The sequence below is a fragment of the Vanessa cardui genome, chromosome 12 (assembly GCF_905220365.1).
Source record: "Vanessa cardui chromosome 12, ilVanCard2.1, whole genome shotgun sequence".
Lineage (NCBI taxonomy): Eukaryota > Metazoa > Arthropoda > Insecta > Lepidoptera > Nymphalidae > Vanessa > Vanessa cardui.
Window position 1 is genome coordinate 7,313,529 of NC_061134.1, and position 18,847 is coordinate 7,332,375.

At 32.9% G+C, this 18,847-nt stretch overlaps 1 protein-coding gene and 1 non-coding gene across 2 annotated transcripts; one reads left to right on the forward strand and one right to left on the reverse strand.

Moving 5' to 3' along the window:
• The first annotated feature begins 10,713 nt into the window (after positions 1-10,713).
• LOC124534240 (glutaryl-CoA dehydrogenase, mitochondrial) lies at positions 10,714-12,386 on the forward strand. Its single transcript, XM_047109974.1, has one exon. The coding sequence runs from the start codon at positions 11,001-11,003 to the stop codon at positions 12,276-12,278; it is 1,278 nt and encodes a 425-aa protein (XP_046965930.1). The 5' UTR covers positions 10,714-11,000; the 3' UTR covers positions 12,279-12,386.
• A 104-nt stretch (positions 12,387-12,490) lies between these two features.
• On the reverse strand, positions 12,491-12,563 carry Trnaa-agc. Its single transcript has one exon. It is a non-coding gene; the product is annotated as a tRNA-Ala (tRNA).
• Positions 12,564-18,847: the final 6,284 nt, after the last annotated feature.

The following is an 18,847-nucleotide window of genomic DNA, read 5'->3' on the forward strand; positions in this document are numbered from 1 at the left end:
AAGGGTAGGTTAGAGCGGGTAATTAATCAAAACATAGAAGCTCATCAACTATAGTTTGACTTCTTAGTCTATTTGTTCAGAACGTAGATTAAGTCCTATACTGAAAGCTATTTTGCTATAAATAATATGCAACAACAACAACAACAACAACAACAGCCTGTAAATTTCCCACTGCTGGGCTGAGGACCCCTTGAGGAGATGGTTTGAAACGCTGTTTTAAGTTCAGTTTGGTCGAATACACATTTACTACCGAGCAAGAGATGAATTATAAACACATTAACATTCAGTGGTGCTTGCCTTGCCTGGGTTTGAACACCGAATCATCGAGTAAGATAGACGCGTTCTAACCACTGGGCCATCTCGGCTCGTAAATAGTTTAATGTTTGTAGTTTTTAATACTTTAGTTAGTTTTAGGGGTCGAGTTTCTAATTCGGGCCTGATTATCCTTGAAAGACAAAACAAATAACTTTTTATTAGCCTGACCCGGTATTCGAATTAATAACATCAGCTTTAGGAGCCCTTAACCAACGAGGCATTAATAACGCCTTAAAAAGTTTAGCTACTAATTTGAAAGACCGTAATGACGGTACAAGCGAAGACTAATCTTATTATAGCGATCCATAACAGATATGATTTAATCAAGGACACGCTGGCGGAATGCCATGCAGGTTAGCCTAGAAATTCAGAATTCCACTTAATCAATTATAAGTTATTCAAAAATACACAAAAATAGTAATTTTGAATCTATCAAATTATCAAACGCACACACACACACACACAAACACACACACATATACCCACGCACACGCGGGCGCACACATACACACACACACACACGGGCACACAAATACACACACACGCGGGCGCGCACATACACTCCCACAAGCACAGTGACATACACATACACTTATAGATAGTGTTTCTCTTTAGATATGAACCTATTTGTAATAATATCCGTAGTGATTTATTATTAGGGTTTTAATTAGTATTCATTTTATATTGATAATAAGATCATAATGTTTTGGTAGATGTATTACGGTCCTTCAATCAGCACGCCAGCCCCAAGAGTTCGTAATTAAAACTTCCAATTTGTGTATTTTGTGGGAATTACCGTCATTGAAAAATAGAAATCAGCGTAGACTACGTTAATTTTCTTTGTTTCCGGAATGAAGTATCTTGTTTGTAATTTGAATTGTTACTTTGAGTCTGATAACTGTAATTCTGAGGGAAGTTGAGAACTAAGATTGAAAAAACTGTTGCTTTTTGTGCTCACTTTATTAATTCAAAAATAGTTTTGTAATGAAGGGGCCATGCAATTGTTAAAATATTTGAATCTTAACCAAAAATTGTAGGTTCAAATATGAATTAGCACCACCGTGTTTTCATCATCATCATCATTTCAGCCGTGATACGTCCACTGCTGGACATAGGCCTCCCCCCAAAGATCGACACAACGACCGGTCTTGTGCAGCCCGTAACCAGCGTCTTCCCGCGACCTTCACCAGGTCGTCGGACGACCTCATAGGGGCCTACCCACGCTGCTTTTTATGTGTTTTTTGTTTTTTCTTATTACATGTTTTCATGCTCAATTTTATTTCTATAGGAACTTGGCGAATGAAAATACGGTAAGGAAAACTATATGTGTGTCCACCAATTCGGATTCTAATCTCATTCCTTAAACGAAGAAGTAGTCTTAGTCCTGGTGTATAATAGGTGTTACGGTAGCATGTGAAAGCGATCCCGTGGCGCCTGCCGAAGAGACGGTGAGGATACCGCTGGTATTTTAATTCTTGTGTACTGGAACGCACTCACATATCCCCTCACTTCCACGTAGAGGATAGGCGTAGCGCATAGCGTAGGCTGTACTTGCATTTTCGTATGAAATATAACTTGACTTTTGTCATGACATTGACATCATTAAGGGCCCTAAAATATAAAGATTCTTCCGCTAAACTATTTTCAAATGGTATGAGGAGTTAACATAAAAAAATCCAAAAGTTGTAGAATATATTTTATTGTTATAACGTGATCAGAGTTATTTTATTGATATCTTCGGGTGCCTGGTGGGTCCGTGGGACCCGGTAACAAAAAGCTTATTTTTTACTTATTTCATTAGTCAGAACGCCAAATAATGTTTTTATATTTATTTTAGAGCTGTTTAGTTATATGAATTAAAATGAAATGAAATGAAAGTAAAGTTCTTCTACAAAGTCACATTAAAAAAATTAAAAAGACTCTAATTTTACGTAATAAAAATAAACACTTATATTTAAATCAACAATATTAAACTTTTAAATTGTGATCAACAATCAGACTTCACATTAATTTAAGGCACTAATTAATCAACTTACAAACTATTATATTTTGATCTAAAAGTAACAAAGGTATTGCTTATAACTAATCAGTATTTATGTGACAATTTTCGCAAACGAAAATTGCGTGTTCCAAGCAAATATGACTTATGCAAGAGACACTGATGTATTTAGACTTGAGATCTTTTTGGCTAGGACATACATAACAACACATTTTTCTACCAGCATCATATCTTTTGGGTGGTGGCTCTGAGGGTTCCCCTAAATGAGAGCTGATTCTCTTACGTAAAGTATTTGTAAGATTTTGTTTCTTTCAACTATTACGTCGTTTAGTCTGATGTGGAGCAGTCAATACCATGCCCATTTTTTTATAAAGTTCCTTCTTGTTGTAATTGTATCAGAATTGTTTAACATATTACTAACTTTTGCGTTTATGCCAGTAGTGTTGAGAATCCAGAAATAATAATCAAGAGCTTTATACCTATATTGATCTGTGAACAAAATTACATAATGGCTGGGACATATAAATCACTTTCATTTGGTTATGTATATGATATCACTGTTATTTGGTTCGTTATAGACTTTTACTTCTTCCTTGTCATCATCAGAATCATGTGCCTGACTCACATTCACTTTCATCAAAAATTACATCCTCATCTTCATTTTCTTCAAAATATTTCTCTAAAGCTTGGCGAATTTCATCATTTATTAATCGCCCAGCCATTATAACTGTGTTCATATTTTTTCCACAAATAATTTACCACCCAATATAAATTAAAGAGCCAAAACAAAAATAATAGCTTAAACATTAAAAGTTACGCCGCATGCCTGGTCGGGTCCCTGAGACCCAAGCGCACACAAAATGCGTGTTGTTCGGATGGGTGTACATTGCGGACAGCGGAGAGTAGACAAAATAGCCGTTAGTTTGTATCGCGAAGCTACTCAGAAGTGCAGCGGGTTTGCTCCAAAAATTTAAAAGTTATCGTTGATTTTTTGAAGTGACGGGTCTGTCAGACCCACCAGGCCTCCGAAGGGTTAATAACACTGGTGAAATACGAAATAAGGCAAATTATAAAAGCAAACCTACAATACACGTTTTTTGCTTCTGATTGGTTAAAATGGAATAGGTACTTCTTGTTTGGTTCTTTTTTGTTATTTATTATAAAAATAACTTCGGTTTACATTTGTGGTACACATTCATACTCTTTGTATAAGGTAAAAACCAGACCTTTTCTCCTTATAAAATTACTTTGTCTTCAAATTTGGAACCACTATTATATTATATTTATAGTGTTTCGAAATTTGAATAGTATTGTGACGTTCATTATATTATAATCTTAGTGAGAATGTCTACGTAACGTAAATTAGGTACTTCAATCGACAGTCTAATTTCAAATTACTGAATACGGAGCTCTACTTAATTACAACAGGTTTCCGCTTTTAGTACCTACTATGTAATGGTGACGTTAATTTTATATTATATTCGTTTTCATATAGTACGGATACAGCGATGTTTGATTAATTCCATTTTACGCAATGTGTAATTTAAATAAGGAATGCAGAAAATTAATTTACAGATAAACGAAAAATCTGTATTTTCATTTTAAATCATAATAAACTGTTTTTAATTATGCGTAATTATTTAAAGTCATAATGTAAATGCAATCTAATTATTTATATTTATTTATTATGGTATGGTATATCTGATGGTAAGTCCCCTCTGCCCATATAGGTACATTGGCGCCTTAAGAAAATTTCACCATTCCTCACATCGCCAATGCGCTATAAACCTTGGAAACTAAGATGTCCTTTGTGCTTATAGTTATATTAATTCAATCATCCTTATGCTTTTACACCCACAAAGACACGAATTACTGCTTCTTATATGATGAGTGGGTGGCACCCACACATACGGGGAAAAAGCCTATTACTGAGTCGAATTACATTTAGTAGTAGCGTATTCTAAGTAGGTAGAAGACGAGTAGGATCTTTATTATTTGTATAGATAATATATATTTTTAATATCCTTTGAATTACATGTATATAACATGGACGAAGTTCTTAGAAATCTTAATCGAAATCCCGTTATATGTTTGTAATACGAAAAATATTACTCTAGGGAAAGTAGATTTTGTTACGGAAGTATGAAGAAACAATAAAGCTAAACCAAGCAAACTAAGTTTGTAAGCTGTGTCAGTGATGACTAAAGACAGCTTAACTGGGGGTCCCGTGATGCGGTAAAGGTTTTCCTTGCTTTCTTATAGTCGATGCGGAATTTAACGTTGATGTCTAATAATATCATTATATGATCAAAATATTAAATAAATTGGATAAAGTGTCGAAACACAATTGTTAAATAGATAAAAGGAGTCATTCTTAGCTGAAAATTTATTCTATAAATCTCAAACCTTTTCCATACATATGTATGTATATTTCTAATAGTATGATATGATATACTTAATTGGCGCTCTGTGCGCTATAAGCGATTGTTAATCCAGCGCTGTTTCTACAAAATTAAAGACAAGTCAATTTACTTCGGTATATTTAATATGATGATATAAAGACTTTATTATTACAATTACTTCTGTTGTACCTATATATGTATGCTGTTGTATGTTGTTTACAATATAATATAACTATAACGTTTTTTTTATTAATTTAAGGAAGGCAAACTAATTTGTAATCTAGGTTTAAGCCGTTACATGCACTGAAAAACTCTAACACTGAAGGCAATATTATCACCATTTATTACACCGTTAACACGATTTTAGATTTCATGACTTTACACATTAATACAAAGTACTTGGATGTTTGGGGCTTTTGGGTCGTTGGTCCTCATCAAGACGAGCCTTACTATTTGGAATCATTTCAATTTTCTAGATAAGTCCCATTTTGTCAACGCATATAGCTTAATTAATAAAAAAATACAACAATGAAGAAACGTTTTATGATAAATAAAATCTTTTTTGAGAATATCTATAAAATTCTTGGAGGTATACAAATTATCTTTGCCTAAATATAAAAAAAAAAAAAGAATCGAACGACTTCGCATGCGTAACAGGTAGAAGAAAAAGACAATGTAATATTTATTTTATGTCGCATTGCGTCATATACGCTCCAGGCGCACAGAAATCGCTATCCAACACAGATGCTGGGACATTAACTATGCTAACTTACATAGAAGGTACTTTAGATTATCTCGTATTTCAGGGCTCAAACTACACGACTATTCCATTTATGTTGCGGAGGAATTCACTGTGATGTTCTAATTTAGGAACGTCACTTGCTTAAGCTTCTGATTTTATAATATGCACTCAGCTTCGTCCGGCGTTTTATTTGCTTTAATATTTAATTCACCAGACATTGCTACGAATTGCTTGTATTTGCACCAAGAACATAAGCATAGCCATACCATATGGCTTGAAATCATAAGAATTTTTTGTGTAAAATATTGTATTCGTGTGATATGTTATAGCAGTGTCAACCCTCGATTACCAATTGAACAAATATATACATATTTATGCACAATATGAGACGATTACGACAAGATACTTTTTGTTGTATTGATCAACGTATATGGTTAACGGTGAGGCCTATTCTAATATCGTGAAGGGAAGTTAATTTGCAGATAACTTCATAATAAATGGATCACAAAAGACACTATTATTGAAATTGTTCCTGAGCTTGTTAGGTTTAAAGTTCAAGTAAGAAAATATAATAATTTATATGTTATATTCGATAATGTTAACATTGTATCGTTAAGAATGAGATATATTATAATATTTTGCACGTCGGTAAACGAAAACATCATACGTAAACATGTATCGATTAGATGAATATAACCGCTAAAAAAACACCATTTGTCGTATCTCCACAATTTGAGAACATTCCGATAGCCGCTACAGGTAGTATCGGAATACTTGGCGTTGATATTTCGAGCCTCGTTCAGTTCCGCGGTCAATTGGAAGGCAAAGCCAAATTGGCTTCAAAAAAGCTGGGTGTGCTCAGCAAGGCGAGACAGTATTTCACGTCGGCCCATCGCCTAAAACTTTACAAGGCGCAAATTCGGCCTCACATGGAGTACTGCTCTCACCTCTGGGCGGGTGCTCCCCAGTACCAGCTCCTTCCATTTGACCGCATTCAACGTAGAGCGGCCCGAGTTATTGTATACGATCAAGCCCTTTCCGATCTCCTTAATCCTTTGGTTTTGCGTAGAGATGTTGGATCACTCTGCATCTTCTACCGAATTTTTCACGGGGAATGTTCCGAGGAATTGTTCGGATTAATCACGGCTGAATTTCACCTTCGGACATCTCGCCAAAATTCTAAGTTTCACCCTTACTACCTTGATGTCCGAAAATCCACAACAGCGCGATTTCTCAGACATTTTCTGCCTCGCACAACTACTTTGTGGAACCAGCTTTCGCCGGCGGTTTTTCCGAACCGATACGACATGGGAACCTTCAAGAAAAGAGCGTACTCCTTTCTTAAAGGCTGGCAACGCACCTGCAAGCCCCCTAGTGTTGCAGATGTCCATGGGCGGTGGTAGTCACTTTCCATCAGGTGAGCCTCCTGCTCGTTTGTCACATACGCCATAAAAAAAAAATGAAGTTCTGTTATACGTATATCCACGAAACCACATAGAATTAGCGTGGTGGGATACAATCGCAGCCTCCTCCTCGACAGATGAATAGGCTTTTGGCGATTGTCATATTTAAAAACTGCAAACACATTTAAAAATAAAATTTTTCTGCTTACTAAAATAAAAATCAAACGTGATTATTATTAAACATTACATGGACATTTTAAAGTTGTTTTTGTATGCATAAATAATATTCCTAAAAAGAAATTGAAGTTAAATATTGTCCAAGATTTCACCAGAAAAAAATGGCCGACAAGTGCAAAATGTATGCTAATCTGGCATTTGCATATGAGTGGAAAAATCACTGGGCCATTAAAGAGTGACGTACCTTAGAAGTGTGAAAGGGTGGAGTAGGTATCGATTAAGGGCAGTTTAACAAGGAGCCGAGGTGCCATTAAGGTCTAAGACCTTACCGTTCTCAACCGTCGTTTGTCATGCAAATAGAGAGTGAATAATTTATTGAAGATTCAGCCTCTAGTATTATGATCTTCGTTGGATATATTTTGGTAAGTGGTTGACTTTTTATAAGAAAGATTATCATATATATATATATATATATATATATATATATATATATCTCCACAATTTGATTATATTTTTATATATATATATATATATATATATATATATATATATATATATATCAATATATTAAAAAACGTTATTATATTCATATCCTTTTGAGTTCAAATTATCAAAATAATGTTAACAAGTGAGGAAAAACGCCATGATTTCATATTTGTATATAATATTTATGAAATTTTAAGCACATACATACACGTGTATTTTTCACGGAATTATGCATCCGCAAAAATGTTGCTTAGCCTCCGTGCATACAGAGAGCCTTTATCCACGGATCACTAGAAGCATGTTTTACAAAAAACTCTTAACATGGGCAAAGAAAGTAAAATAGATGCCTGGCTCGCATTCATAACGTTGGTTTTTGCTCTAGGACATAAATAAGAGGACATTGTCCGGAGGCACCACGTAAGGCAGCTTGAATTAGTTCCTTTATTTTATTTTGTAGCTTCACTGTTGCATTTTAGAAGTAATAGAGAATAATTTAGAACAGTTTTTATAGCGTCGGTCTGACTTTGCACTAGTTTCGTTCTAAAGTGTACACGTAAGTATTTGAAATTTCAAGAAGTATACAAACAATTGTATTTCACAGTGTTTTAATTTTTTCGTACTAAAAAAATTGTTATTAAAACATGAATGAATATAACATTCTAAAATAATGAAATATACATATGAATTTAGTTGAGGGATTGAATGTTCATTTTTATGATCTAAAGAACAAGGAAGGCTATTGAAAAACAGGAAAAAGGTACTAATCTGTTATTTCCTTGTCCATATAAAAATACAATAAGTAATAGTATACGTGGTTTCGTGATTTATTCATCCGTATTCAGGCCGCTACTCACCTTTCATGGTAGAAATCATTGAGAGAGGCCAATATTCAGCAGTGGACGTCTTACGGCTGACATGACGATGATGATGATGATGATGATTCAGGCAAGTTAAATAAAAATTTAACAAAAAGAAAAACCGATTTCTAACAAAACACTATTTTAAAACAAATAAATATGCACTAAAAAGTAATATTAAATAATTGCGTATTCAACATATTTTTTAGAGGCCATCTAGGTAAAATGAAATGAGAAATATTACACTTAAAAGTCGATTTACGTTTATAGAACGTAGTCATAGTTGTTGTTATATTTTGGGCCGGTGTCAACCACGGGAACGCGCCTCAAGAATCAGAAGAAATTAGCGATATGAGTGCCTTGATTGACCCAGTAAATTATCGTGTAAAACCAAGCCAGACAAGAACTGAAACCAACTCGAAATCGGTCCCGAGTAAAAAGTTTTGAGGTAACAACAATGATATTCTAATAAACAGATATGTTATATCCATACTAAACAACAGAAAAAAGTGTGCCGCACCGGGGACCGTTTATTTTAGATTATTTTTACATTTCGTTAAAAGTAAAAAGGATAGCTTGATAAAAACAATAAGTAAAAGGGATAACTAGATGTTTTAATTACGCAAAACCTATTACTACATAATTATGATGTATTATAACGTATTACTGGCATAATTATGATGAAAACGACTAAAGGCAAACGTCTCAATTAAGACGTTTTCTAGTCTTCACTTTTCGCGCGTTAATGACATATCTGTTTACTAGAATATCATTGGGTAACAAACATTAAACAAAAAAGTACAGACTAATTGATAACTTCCTGCTTTTTGTAGTTGGTTGAAAACCACTCAAATGTCCAAACTTTATTGCAGTTTAATATATTAACTGAATTATTTATGTTATAAAATGTACAACAGTTCGCATATAACATTATTTATATACCTACCCTAAACAAAAACAAACGTCGTCATAATAATACTAACTATCTAGAAAGTTCTCTGAAAACAAAACATAAGCTAACAATTTCCAACCAAAATATAATAGCATTGTTGTAATTAATATTCTTCTAGGAATTATTTCATGAACTAAAATATATATTTTAAATAGCGTTATTATTTAATCCTATTTATTTAATAAAATACTTTAGTGAGCGTTTAAAAAGTAATAAAGCAAAACACAACAATACAGTTAAGTAAAGAAATAAACTAAACATACGTTGAAAATATTTCTTTGAGTTACATCAGGGTTGAACAAGGCATCTAAGTATTAATGTAAATTACTTGAAAGTAAAATACTAAGAAAAATAACATACAAAATTCATTCACATATTACTATAAATATGACGTATATAACGTACTTAAATATATACGTAATTAATGTTATTTTAAAATTACAGTAACCTTCCTAACATATAGGAATGCTCAGCGGTTACTGAGTTTAACATATAAAATACAATAAACAAATTAAAAACCATTGACCTAAGAATTTAATTGATTAAACCAGCCAGGTAGACCGATGACCTAAACCTAGTTTGATTCGACTGGATGTAGAAGGCTGAAAGCCGGGAGTTTGGCGCACTTTGGAGAGGCCTGTGTATAGCTGTGGATTGTAATTAGCTAATGATGGTGATTAATATACCAAATTTTACTTATGATAACAACTACTTAACTATTTGTTGATTCAACAGTACTTAATACTGCATTATGTAGAACATTATATAATCTAATGCAAAACATATAGCGTACAGTAATTTTTTGATGTTAGAAATCAATATTTTTGCGTAGGTATATAAAATATATTCAAAAATAATAATGGAAAGAAAGCATTGCTTTGAGATCTGACGATAATTATTTTAATGTAACATAGAGTAATAATGTTTCTATTAAAGTTTTATTCAATTAGTCATTTAAAGAAATTGCTACTCAACTGATTCCTACTGTAGTAAGTTCATAATTATTCAAGAACGAAATCATTTTATTACATAAAAGTTAGATATGAAATCATGTGTAATAGATAAGGACAGGCATATATTATAACGGTTTGCAGATCCTCAAATTTTATCAAAACTATAAAATTTACTTACTTAACAGCTGTTATCATCGTGTACATATCATACTTATCTCCAAAAAAATATTTATTAATAGATATTAACATTAAAAGATAAAACATGTTTGCGAAGTAACAGTTATCAAAGATAACATTTAAGTTTATTGATAATAATTGTCACACATACAATAGATTCGCGCCTTTCATTTTAAAACAAGCAATTTTGTATAGAAACCAAAATGAAATAAGATAAACACACAAAAGTGCGCAGTTACGTTAGCAGCGGATCAATGACGTGAATGTAGCAACGGAAACCTATTATTAAAAACAGTTTGTTGTCACTAGGTCAGAAGTGAGGTTATTACTTTCGTATCTTAATAATGTTATCAAACTAAGATAATATTTAGTGATTACACTTATTATGTTGAATAGCTAGTGCTTTATTATAATATACTGACTCAAACTATATATTTTAGTGTGTGATTTTGAACAGTGGAAAGTTATTATGAACTGATAACAACTGATTCATAGAGTGTTTTCGAGAAATAGGAACTTATTTACTATTATTTAAATATGGCTGTAAATTTTAAAAAGTGTTCAAAGTTATTGTCTACTTTGTGTAATAATAATAATTACAGAGCATTGTCAACAACATGCTCAAACAACACAAAAGTGTCTTTTAACTGGGAAGACCCTTTGAATTTAGATCGACTATTACACGACGATGAAAAGGCAGTCCGGGACTCGTTGAAAGCTTATTGTCAAGAGAAACTAATGCCTAGAGTGGTTCAGGCAAATAGAAACGAAGTATTCGATCGGGCGATTTACAAAGAAATGGGCAAGTTAGGGATTCTTGGGTGCACCATTAAAGGCTATGACTGTGCTGGAGTGTCATCTGTCACTTATGGGCTCATTACGAGGGAACTAGACGGCGTTGATTCTTCATATCGATCGGCTATGAGTGTACAGAGTAGCTTAGCTATGGGAGCTATTTACATGTGGGGTTCAGAGGAACAGAAACAAAAATATTTACCAAAAATGGCTAAAGGTGATTTAGTCGGTTGTTTCGGGCTGACGGAACCGAATCACGGAAGCGATGCCGGTGGGCTGGTCACAAGGGCTAAATACGATTCTAAATCGAAGTGTTACGTTTTAAGCGGCTCGAAAACATGGATAACGAATTCGCCAATTGCAGATATACTTATAGTATGGGCTAAAAATGAAGAAAATAAAGTACGAGGTTTTATAGTGGAACGGTCTCAAGTGAAAAAAGGACTAGACACGCCCAGAATCAATGGTAAATTTTCTTTGAGAGCTTCGGCAACGGGCATGATATTGCTCGACGAAGTAGCTATACCGGAGGAGAATTTATTGCCCAACGTAGTAGGTATGAAGGGGCCTTTCGGATGTCTCAATAACGCGCGATACGGGATCGCTTGGGGCGCTCTCGGTGCGGCTGAAACATGTTTGCGGATCGCTCGAGAGTACACATTAGATCGGAAACAATTTGGAAGACCGCTCGCCTCAAACCAGCTGATACAGAAGAAATTGGCTGACATGATTACAGAAATAAGTCTCGGTTTTCAAGCTTGCTTACACGTAGGACGTCTCAAAGACGAAGGTTTAGTTGTCCCCGAAATGATATCGCTACTAAAGAGAAATAACTGCGGGAAAGCTTTGGAAATCGCGAGAGTAGCTAGGGACATGCTCGGAGGTAACGGAGTGTCCGACGAGTACCACATTATAAGACACGTAATGAATCTGGAAGCCGTTAATACATATGAAGGCACCCACGATATTCACTCTTTAATTTTGGGTAAAGCTATCACTGGAATACAAGCATTTTATTAGCATTTATTAGTTACGTAACGTACCTGTACGTAACAGTTACGTTTGCATGATATTGTGAATATATGTAATTATTATTTTTGTTAAGTAAAGTATTTTCCTATTAATAAACTTGTTGTTTTTTATTGAACCAACTTGTTATATTTTATTATTAGTTAGAAATGTGTAATTAAATACTAACCTTTCAAAAAGAAATGCTATTAGAACAAAAAGTTTGGAGGCGCCGGGTATCGATCCCGGTACCTCTCGCATGCTAAGCGAGCGCTCTACCATCTGAGCTACGCCCCCTGATACTATATCATCGAAATTTAAGATCAGATGTTTTTTTCAATACTCATTAATAATTTATGTAAATAATAAATATTTAAATTTATGATTCTTTAATGTCAATCATATTACAGGTGTTCCATTTCAAAAACATTTGTCAAATATTTTACAAAAATATTATTAAAATATGTCAAGTTAAAAAATAAAATGTATATCTTTCACATTTAGAACGAAAATCTTTTCCCAAGTCTTATTCGAAAGTAATTGTATTTTTAATATGAAACGCGTATAATTCACGGGGGTCTTAAACAAGCAAAATATTCCCTTAATACAAAACGTGTTCCTTTAAACGGTATCATAAAATACTTATGTAATAACATTTTCTTGGGACATTACTCTCGGGAGACAAGGATGACTATTTTGAAGATAATAAGGGGAAATCGTTTTTCTCCTGGAGCACAATTTTGTTTGATAGCTGAATTTTTCCGAGATCTCGAGATGTGCCACAATATCACGACGGTATATTTATTTCAATGAAACGTTGAGAGAACGCTTTGTACATTACGTTGTTGTATATACAATAGAAATGAGGTATCAATATAGTTAATTTATTTTCTCTTCGCTTTTTATTTTAATACTAATGATCCGCCCGGCTACGTATTTACGACATCACGTTATAAAATTATTAGTACCTATTTTTTTACTATATTGTCCAAGTTTTACATACAAAAATCTTCCTCTCGAATTACTCTATCTATGAAAAAAATCGCATCAAAATCCGTTGCGTAATTCTAAAGATCAAAGAATACATAGAGACAGACAATGGTAAACGACCTTGTTTTATACTATGCAATGATACATATATACTACATATGTTCATAGCCAAATGTATGAATGAATTGGGGATAGCTGTCATACCTGTATTGATGAATATGTAATATCGAAGAAATTATCATTGGACTGAAAGTAACAAAATAAATGAATTGCGATTCAACGGGGAAATGCTGCTAGCCTTTTTGCCACCATTCCACGCGGTCAAGATTTATACAGTAACTAGTTTTATTTGTATATAATTAAGCATTTAATCTTATTAATTCTTATGTTAATAAATGATATAATAACTTAAAAAAAACAAATAAATCTTTATTAAAAACTTGTCTTTAATCACTGGTTGATGTGAACCAGTTGCATGATGAATAAGATCTTGAATACTTCTGCTGGCGACTGAATATTTGCAGCGTTGTTTGTAACATTATTAAGCTAATTTGATCTCTGTATACTAATAGGATAATGATTTAAATTCAATGCAGTCACTTTTATAGGCTTTAAAGTTTGAAATGCATTGATACTGACGTAGAAATCAAATTATCGGCGACGCGTCGGTATCGACTGCTAAAAACAACAATATACAAATTAAAATTAAACTTTTTTTTATTTTTTATGGAGCACGCTGCTGGGCAAATAGGCTACCTGATGATGAGTGGTCACCACTGTCCACTGTTATAGGGGCTGTAAGAAATATATTAAACCACATCCGTCCCAACCTTGGTTACTAAGATATTGAAGTTTGCAGTAGAATATCTGATAATTGGGTGGTACCTAGCCAGACTTACAACGTACTACCATCAAGGAATTTTATATTAGTTGTTTTTTTGAGCATCAAATGTAAATCCATTTTAAGTATATTCGTGATTGTAAGGCTATAGTTTAAATTTACCCTTGTATCTAGTGCCACGTCAGGCGTTGTTATTATCTAATAGTGTGTTTATTAATAGTGTGTATGCTAGCACGTAATATAATATCGTGTTTGTTAATTATATACTGAATATGCTTACGCTATTCGCTACTTTGTATCTCGAATATATCCATGCGAGTGATAGGTAAAGCATAGCAAGCAAGTAATGTTATATGCGTTATTCCATAGGTAATTGTGAAAGCCTTTTTTTCACTAAATAATAAGCATATTTACTATTATAGAAATAAGTTTTTTATAAGTGATGTGGAAAATGTAAGGATAGGGCGAAAATGAGCACTTTTGTCACACAACACCCAGTAAAATATCATTTTATGTAGACTATCACCCTTACTGTTTATTACATCCATAAGCTTATGGTGTTTCGAATGGGAATTATTTCGTGAGGAATAAAAAAGGGGGAAGAATGTTTTATCCATTTACATTCTTATAAATATCTCTGAGTGGTTACAATATTTGATGCGTATATTTTTCTCCTAAACTAAAAAAATATTAAGTCTTAAACGCATATTAATGATTTTGCTATTTATTTTTAAAAGGCGTTTAAATTTCAGTCGTAGTGGTGCAATATAACTATTTTGATTTGGTAATAAAGATAATTAATGTTATCATTTTTGTAGTATTTTGTTTTATACATAGTTGAGATAAGATAGTCGAGTTAGAACAAAGTGAATCTTAGCTGATAGCTGCGGGTTTAAATTCAGTCAAATAACAGAATTTTTTCACTTATTCGCATTGGAGCAGGGAGATAGAATAAGCTTCAAACCTCAAAATATTTTTTAGCCTAAAAAGACAACATTAACTTGAAATTACAATAACAAAAGAATGACAATACAAAGCAATGAAAATATATATGTTTTTTAATGAAATAGTTTGTCACTTTGCGCATGATGACGTTGCTATTTTCTTCTAGAAAATAAATAGTTTATTGATATATTATTTATCAAGACTACGTTGTCATGACAACCGTACGAATTAAATTCATTTATCAATTAAATATTGCAATAGAGTAATATTGATTCTCATTAGCCAGCTCGTATCGAAAATAGCTGACATAAACAAAAACAGTTCCGAGCAACGAGTTTCATTTCACTAATTAAACCTGAGTTGATTGAACGCAATGCGCATAATGCAACGATATATTTATATATTACATTATACAAACGTTATATATCACGTAATGTAACTATTAATATACATATGATATATGTATAAGTAAAAAATAAAGTGTTTGTTACCTTTTTCTTTCTAATATTAGAATAACCGAATTCGATTTTTGAAATATGTTTCATGTTATATATTCCATTTCTCGAGGAAGGTTTTGGTAATATACCTAATGGTATCAACCGTGAAGGAGAAATCTTTAATGTGATTTAAATCAACGGAGAAGCGAGAAAAATAATCGGCATCGAATTTTAAGTCTGTAACTTGCAATAATTTAAATGTCATATATTGTATTATCAATAACAACAGCCTGTAAATTCCCACTGCTGGTCTAACCTCTCCCTTTGAGGAGAAGGTTTGGAACATATTCCACCACGCTGTTCCAATGCAGGTTGGTTGAATACACATCTGGCAGAATTTCTATGAAATTTGTCAAAATTAGGTTTCCTTCGCCGCTGAGCACGAGATGAACTATAAAGACAAACTAAGCACATGAATCAGCGGTGCTTGCCTGGGTTTGAACCCGCAATCATCTGGGCAATCACTGGGCCATCTCGATTCAATATTGTATTATCATTGGTCTTTTATTATCTATATGAACTTTTAATGTATTAAGGTTGTATATGTTTATATTTTAATGCACGGCTTATATCATAAATGAATAATGAATGATGAAATAACTACAGAGTTTCCGGTAGTGCATATACTTAATCCTTGAATAATGATTGATTAAAACGAACTTAAGTGCATCCATCATATAAAAACGTACGACTATTAATTTATAATATTTAATTCCATGGAATTTCGCTGTACTTTGCTAAGTAAAGTTTTATATTATAAGTAATCGATATGATTTACTCACCAGCTAGAAAGCTAGAAGCAGTTTATCTCAATCTAAGATTGTAGGTTCAAACCCGAGGCGAGATTGTCATGTGCCTTATTAGGGCCCATCGGTAGGAAATCTGCATGTGTCACACCTGTTTCTTTTAAATCGCATTGAAGTAGCATTCTTGTAAAAGCTCCAATCTCACTTCCAAAACAGGGATGTTTACACTCTTTTGTTCTACAGCAATAATTACAGTGACACTGCTTAGGACCTGATAGACACCTTCAGGCGAGTGCCAATAACAATGTTTCAACTTAATTATATAAACGATTAACACATAAGAGACGACGAAACTATTGCTCATTTATATGTGTACTTATATATATATATACAAATAGACTTGGATTATAATAAAGTAAAGTAACAGCCTGTAAATTACCCACTGCTGGGCTAAGGCCTCCTCTTCCATTAAGGGGAGGGTTTGGATCATATTCCACCAAGCTGTTCCAATGCGGGTTGGAGGAATGCACATGTGACAGAATTTCTATTAAATTAGACACATGCAGGTTTCCTCACGAAGTTTTCCTTCATCGCCGATGCACGCATTCTAACCACTTTCACACATCTCAACTCGTTTTGAATATAACAGTATTTAAAAAAAAATATTACGACAAAGTTCTTAAACGCGACTAGTAAAAATAGTCACGTAAGAAAAAAGCGAGTTGACCCAAGCGACAGTTCTCTCTCGTTCGCCTCTTTCTGTCTTTTCCTATTTTATACGGTTTTATTTTAAGAAAATTAACCTTTTTAATATTACTAATTTAATTAACGCAATTTTATATAGCTTCTCATTTAATTATTAAACGTTGTTGATTTATTTCAACGTCAGTTATTTACTTACTAAACAGCAAAAGCAACTTCGTTCCGACTCGGTGTCCCAGGACACCTCTTTCAATCCTACTAATATTATAAATGCGAAAGTGTTACTCTTTCACAAAACTACTACTGAACGAATTTGAATGAAATTTTACAGCAATATAGATTATACATCAGAATAACACATAGGCTACAGTTTATAATAATTTTAGATAATTTGGTCGTAACATAACGATATAATATGTATGTCAAGTTACCCGTGCGAAGCTTGGGCTGGTCGCTAGTTTATTATAAAGTATTTAATCATCTTAAAAAACATGTAATTTATGCTTTATTCATATGTATATATTCCATCATAGTGTTGCCAAAGGTTAAAAAATTGATTTAATTTTTTCAATCTGCTATAAAGTATACACAATATTTTCGCAATACATTACTTTATATAATACTTTAGTACTTAGTTATGAAATTAAATTAAGATTATTATACTTATTTTAATAAAACTGACCTAATGATATTTAGTATGATACGTAAGGAATGGCAATCCCGATGGAATGAGTTCGCTTTGCTTGGTTCGGTTAATCAAATCCAACTCAGGTGGTTTCTAGTTCGTAACTTTCTATTAATTAATGTTTTGTGCTAAAATATTAATATTTCACCATACAGCAAAGGAAATGTATATTAGTTTGTTAGTATTTGCATCACGCTGCAACACCGGGAGGACGTGAATGAAACGATGATATTATACGAGTTATGTTTTATAACTAAATGGTGTTCGCGACTTCACCGCTTCCATTTTCAATTCGTAAATTCCTAATTTAAATTAAGCCCGTTATTGTAGTGAAATAAAAATCATACAGAATCAGTTATTTTCGTATTTATAATATTATGTGTGTGTACTGTAGTTAATGACGTAGTATGATATCTTAATCATTTCTTACAATGCGCCACCTTGGTAACTTAAATGTCCCTTGTACTTGTATGTAGTTACACTAGCTCACTATAAATTATTCTATCATAACTGCTCGTCGGCCAATTGAGATTATGTCTGATGAGTGTGTGGCGCCTAGATCGGAAACAAAACCCTAAAACAAAGTTAAAATTAGTCGTTTTACACAATGATAAAATTATATTTATTTTATTTGTAAAAAAAGTTAATCTAAAAAAGCATAACTTGTAAAATTTGTATTATAAGGAACGACGTGCAAAATATTCAAATTTGAAAGTATATGCAAATGACTGCAGTGACGGAACTTTAATACAATGTATAAGAGCTAATGCGTGTTGCTTTTCTTTGCACATTTTTAGAAAATATTTCTGTTGACTGTTAGTTAAAAACTTGAAACAGAATGCCAATAAGTTAATAGAATTTAATAGTTTTATACCAAAAGGACACACAATCGTTTCCGGGATATATTTATGTATAGGTCAATGACCTATGCCATATCAAATTACAATTACCATTGAAAAACAAACCACTCGATCCTAAATATGCTTCACGACATTCGACAATACTGTTTTACAAAAAAAACTAATGGATGCCACTGATAAACACTTTTAATCAAGAAAAGTCATTACATGATAATATACAATCGTTTGAGAATCTTGACATCGCGATTTAGAAATTTACATATTTTGACATAACGCCATCTAGTAACTGAAAGTTACATTAATTACGTGTACAAC